Consider the following 5187-nt stretch of genomic DNA (forward strand, 5'->3'; position numbering starts at 1 on the left):
GGGGGGGGGGGGGGGGGGGGGGGGGGGGGGGGTGTGCGAAGCCTCCAGGCACCGCTCAAAACAGACCTTGTGTAGGAGGGAAAAATTACACCCAGGGAAGAAAAAAATCCCTCCCCGAGCCAGCGCCTTAACCCACTTCCCGGCTGCAGCGCTGGGAGAAGGGGGGGGGGTCGCTGTTTGGGGAAGGGGAGAGCCCCCCCTCGAGGGGCTTCACACCCCACACCTTCTCCAGGGGTTCCCTGGCACCATCTGAACTGGCTCAGCCCTGGCCCCCCCCCCACCGGGGAGGGAAACTGAGGCAGGGGGGCAGCAAGGAGGTTGATGGCTCCCACCTCTGCTGCCGGAGGGGCTCTGGGACCCCAAAAAGTGAGGGCAGGAAGCAGGGAGGGCTGTAGGGAAGCAAGGAGGATGGGGAGGGGGGGCAGTGGAGCCCCCCCCACCTTCCACCACACCATCTGTGTCCTCCCCCCTCCCCACCCATTCCCAAATCATCTCAGGGGGGCTGCAGGAGGGCAGACCCCATGGCGATGGGGCTGAGAGGGGGGTGTGAGGGGAGGGTGCAGGAGGTGTGTGTGGGGGGGTCCATGCCCCAGAACCCCCCCGTTTGCTGTGGGAAGAAGCCAGGCTGTGGGCCAGGAGGCGCCGAGGCGGGGGGAGGCGTCGTGGCGCAGAAGGGTGCGGGTGGCAGATCCCACACCACCCACACACCACTTGTTCCTTCCCCACCACGAGAGGGGATGTAGGGGGAGGAGAAATGAGGAGAGGGGCTTCACTGCTGCCCTGAGCCCCCCTGCCAGGGCACAGCTGGCCTTAAGGACCAGCTACTCCCCAGGAATGCCAGTGTGGGGGGCACCCACTGCCACTCTGGGTGCCACCAGGAGCTGCCAACACGGCCGAGCTCTCCCATGGGACATGGCAAGGGGCACGGGTCCTTCCTGGGGAGGGGGATGCCATCCCTGGAGGTCTCAACACCAGGAAACCAGGAGCTGCCAACACGGCCGAGCTCTCCCATGGGACATGGCAAGGGGCACGGGTCCTTCCTGGGGAGGGGGATGCCATCCCTGGAGGTCTCAACACCAGGAAAGAGAGAAAAGAGCTGCTTTCTATGATGTATTCTCACCCACGTGCCCACACGCCACTGGTTACAAACGTGCACTCCTAAAGGACAGGAATCCAAAGAAACCGCACCAAAAAACAAGCCCATCAGGGCGTTGTAAGGTCCAGCCCCATCTGTCAGCGACACATTTCAGCCTTAAAGGCAGAGAAATGGGGGCTCTTCCCGGAAAAGGGATCGCTGCTTTTAAAAAAAAAGGTGGCTTTGACATCTGAAATGAGGTACAGAAGGTCACGGGGTTACAAACAACAAACAAAAGGTGCTATTTCTGCTGGGGGGGGGAATCTCCACCAGGGAGGGGGCAGGTGGGGTGCCAGGGATCCCCCCCCCAATCGCTGCAGATGGGGATGCAGAGGCCAAGATGCTGCTTGTGTGGAGGGGGGATGATCCCACCCCCCCCGGGTCGAGCGGCCCGTGCCAGCAGCTGGCACTTGCCCACGCTGGCCCAGCACGTGCCCGGGGCGAGCGGCAGGACGCGGCACCCGCTGCCTTTGCCAAATTTCCCAATGGGATCTGCAAAAGGGCTGCGAGGATGCAGCCAAACTCCAGTGTGGGGCCGGGAGCCGCGGTTGCCGGCGGGATGCAGCCGCAGCGCTGCGGCACGGGGGGAGACAGCCAGGCATAGCTTGGCACACTCAGTCCTACACTGCCAGTCACCCCAACAGATCGGCTTCCGAATCCTCCCGGGGGCAACGAGGCTGCTGAGGTCCCTGGGGAACCACCGGGTGAGGCGGCGGCGGGGCTGGATGCGTCGGGGCGGGTTTCAACACCCCCTTTTTCCTCTTCCCCAGCAGCAACACCCAAGCGCTGGGAGGGAAGCGCTCCTCTGCTCGCCCTGTCGAGCTGGTTTGGCCACTGGCAGCGCCGTTTTTGGCAGCGCCGAGGTGCCTGGATGCCCATAAAAACCTCCCTCCTCCTCTCTGCCTCCGGTTTGGCAGAGGTGCAGGAGGCGGGGGGAAATCCCACCTGATGTGAGCAGAGAGCTCTTGCACACACACACACACACACACAGAGAAGCTGCCAACACTGAGAGAGCTGGGACTCTTTAGTCTGGAGAAGAGAAGGCTGAGGGGAGACCTTATCAATGCTGACAAGTATCTCAAGGGAGGGTTGAAGGAGGAGGGAGCCAGACTCTTTGCAGTGGTTCCCAGTGAGAGGACGAGGGGCAACGGGCACAAGTTGGAACAGAAGAGGTTCCACTCAAATATGAGGAGAAACTTCTTCCCGGTGAGGGTGGCAGAGCCCTGGAACAGGCTGCCCAGGGAGGGTGTGGAGTCCCCTTCTCTGGAGATTTTCAAGCCCCACCTGGATGCTCCTGAGTAACACGCTCTGACAAGCTCTAGGCAATCCTGCTTCAGCAGGGGAGTTGGACTAGATGGTCTCTATGGTCCCTTCCAACTCTAAAATTCAGTGAAATTCAGTGAAAACACCACACGGTACCAACGGGGCTCGTTTGGGAAAAGAAACGGGAGGAGCTTCTAAATTAAGCGGCGACTGCGCAGCCAGCGCGTTCCTGACGGGCCCCTCCGGCTCAGCTGCCCTTCAACAACAGCAGAAATAAACTTGCTAATTTAAAAAGAGAATTGAAATGAAGAATTAACAGCTGTCTCTGCGGGGAGGGGAGGGGTGGGGGGGAGAGGGAGAGGACGTTACGTTCCGGTTAGGCAGAGAAACAAATTCAAAATACCCAAAAAGAAACAAATCAGCTTTACTGGATGGGAGCTGCTTCATTTCTTAAATAAAAACAAGAGACCACAATCAAGCCAGTCGAGTTTAACATCCTACAGAGGGGAAACGGGCAGAGGTTTTAGTAAAAGAGAGAAGTTGGGAGAACTCGTGGTCAAGGGACCAGCTCTGGGGGTTGATTCTTCGGTGCCCGCCGTGCCCAGGGAGCGAGGAGGGGGGAGGAGGGACGATCAGCAGCGGCTGAGATGGTTTTTGGGGAGGGCACCGGTAAAACCAGCGAGGGAAGGTGCCTGGCCCTGAGCACAAGAGGGTGCAGCTGATTTCCTGCCGCCGCCTCACCTACGCCCAGGGAAGGAGCCTTTCCTGAGAAGGAGCTTCCTCCTTTGCCGAGGTGCCGAGTCTGGCGCTGGGCTTCTCACGGCCGCGTCCTTACGTGTTGCTCCTCTCCTTTGCTTTTTCACCTTTGCTGTCCTGGGTGGGGGAAAGAGGAGAGGAGAGAGAAGCAGAGGATTAGGCTGTCACACCACAAACGCTGTGGGGAGGTCTCAGTGCTATCACCGGGGTCCTGAGAGCAAAACCCCCCCTGCTCCCAGGTGCCAAAACGCGACCACCACCCACCCATGCCTCCGAGCCCAACCAGCTCCCTCCAGCCCAGCTCTCCCCGTGGAGAAATGTCTTTCCATCTTGAGGAACCTTTCAAAGCACCTCGATGGGATGATCTCGCAGTGGATTTACAAACTCTGCCCGTTTTCCCAGCCCTCCAACCACACCACCTCCCCGCGCACGGGGAAAAACAACCGCCACATGCCTGCCCGGGTCTGGGCTTGCAGGGATTCAGGCTCAGCTCAGCTCCCACACGCTAAGCCAGGTATTAAAAAGGAAACCAAAGACACACACAGCACTCTGGCACACGTACACACACACACAGCTCAGCACTGGAGCAAGGAAACTCTTCCCAGCACAGAGAAACGGCTCCCATCTCTGGAAAGCCTTTAAATCTGCTGCCAGAGTTATCTACTGAGAAGGTCTGGGCATTTATTCTTCCAGAGGAGTCCCTGCTCACTACTGGATTTTTCTCTCTCTAAAGTGTCCTGTTTTCTACCCTGAGCAAATTAAAAAAAAAAAAAAGAAGTAACTTCGGACTTACTTTTTATGTGGGTTTAGTTTTTAAAAGTATTTAGAAACTCAAATTAACTGGAGCCCTGCTTATCACCTGCAACGAGAAGCTGAGGTTTGGGGACACGTCAAAGATCAGACAAGTCGAAGATTTCCTCGGAACAACGTTGGTTTTTTTGGGATGGGAGACTGCAGCACCACACACACCCCGAGGCTACAGCATCACACACGCACAGACTCACGCCGAGGGGACACGGTACCTCAGGAGGTGGTGGCTTGATAGTGACAGGCTGGGACGTCCTTCGAGGTGGAGAAGGCTTGGGCTGCACTTGCTGCTGGACAGTGTTGTAGTAGGTGACCCCTCCGTACACCTGGGACTGGGCCTGTGGTCCCAGAGAGCACAAAGGTCAGTTGTTTTTGCTGGGGGGGCACAGAAAGCTGCCTCCCCTGTGTGAGCACCACATCTCAGGCAGCTTTTATGACCCACAACTGGGCTGTGAAAAGATGTCACCACCCGGCGCCGAAGGTGAGAAGCCACAGAAGGACGGGGGCTGATTTGTGTGGTGTTCCCCACAAAGAGCAGCAGCTCTTCCAGCTCCTGGGGGACCCTCGGACACCCCTGCCCAGGGGAGGGTGGGCCGGGACAGGCTGCAGCAACCACAGCCGTGTCAGATGGGTTTCCTTCACCCCACAGAGCTTCCCAACTGCCACAGAACATCTGTGCTTCCCACCAGCAGCAGGTAACAATTCCCTTTCGCACCAAGAACCCCTCCAGCTGCCCAGAAACTCCGGATCTGCCCCAAAAGCAGGTCGATTCCCTGCTGGAGCAGCCAGGGATCAGCCCGGGGCAGGAGGGAAGGTCAGAGAGGTTGCAGGGCTCGGGGAGTGTGCACATCTCGGGTTTGCCACTGCGTGTCAGCCGTGTGCCGCTCGCACGGCGCCGAGTTCCTGCTCACAACGCCCACGGAGATCCCTGTCCTCCTCACAACGCCCACGGAGATCCCTGTCCTCCTCACAACGCCCACGGAGATCCCTGTCCTCCTCACAAGGCCCACGGAGATCCCTGTCCTCCTCACAACGCCCACGGAGATCCCTGTCCTCCTCACAACGCCCACGGAGATCCCTGTCCTCCTCACAAGGCCCACGGAGATCCCTGTCCTCCTCACAAGGCCCACGGAGATCCCTGTCCTCGAGTTCCTCCCCACAACGCCCACGGAGATCCCTGTCCTCCTCACAACGCCCACGGAGATCCCTGTCCTCCTCACAACGCC

General features: G+C 59.1%; 1 protein-coding gene across 1 annotated transcript in view; it reads right to left on the reverse strand.

Moving 5' to 3' along the window:
* Positions 1-2798: 2798 nt before the first annotated feature.
* Positions 2799-5187, reverse strand: part of CASC3 (cancer susceptibility candidate 3) — a 15606-nt gene continuing 13217 nt past the window's right edge. The window contains exons 12-13 of the mRNA XM_014959087.1: positions 4177-4299; positions 2799-3271 (exon numbers count right to left, since the gene is read on the reverse strand). Coding sequence (XP_014814573.1) covers positions 3230-3271; positions 4177-4299 — 165 coding nt within the window. The 3' untranslated portion in view covers positions 2799-3229. The remainder of the gene's footprint in view (positions 3272-4176; positions 4300-5187) is intronic.

Source organism: Calidris pugnax, unplaced genomic scaffold, assembly GCF_001431845.1.
Source record: "Calidris pugnax isolate Ruff unplaced genomic scaffold, ASM143184v1 scaffold341, whole genome shotgun sequence".
In the NCBI taxonomy this organism is placed as follows: Eukaryota; Metazoa; Chordata; class Aves; order Charadriiformes; family Scolopacidae; genus Calidris; species Calidris pugnax.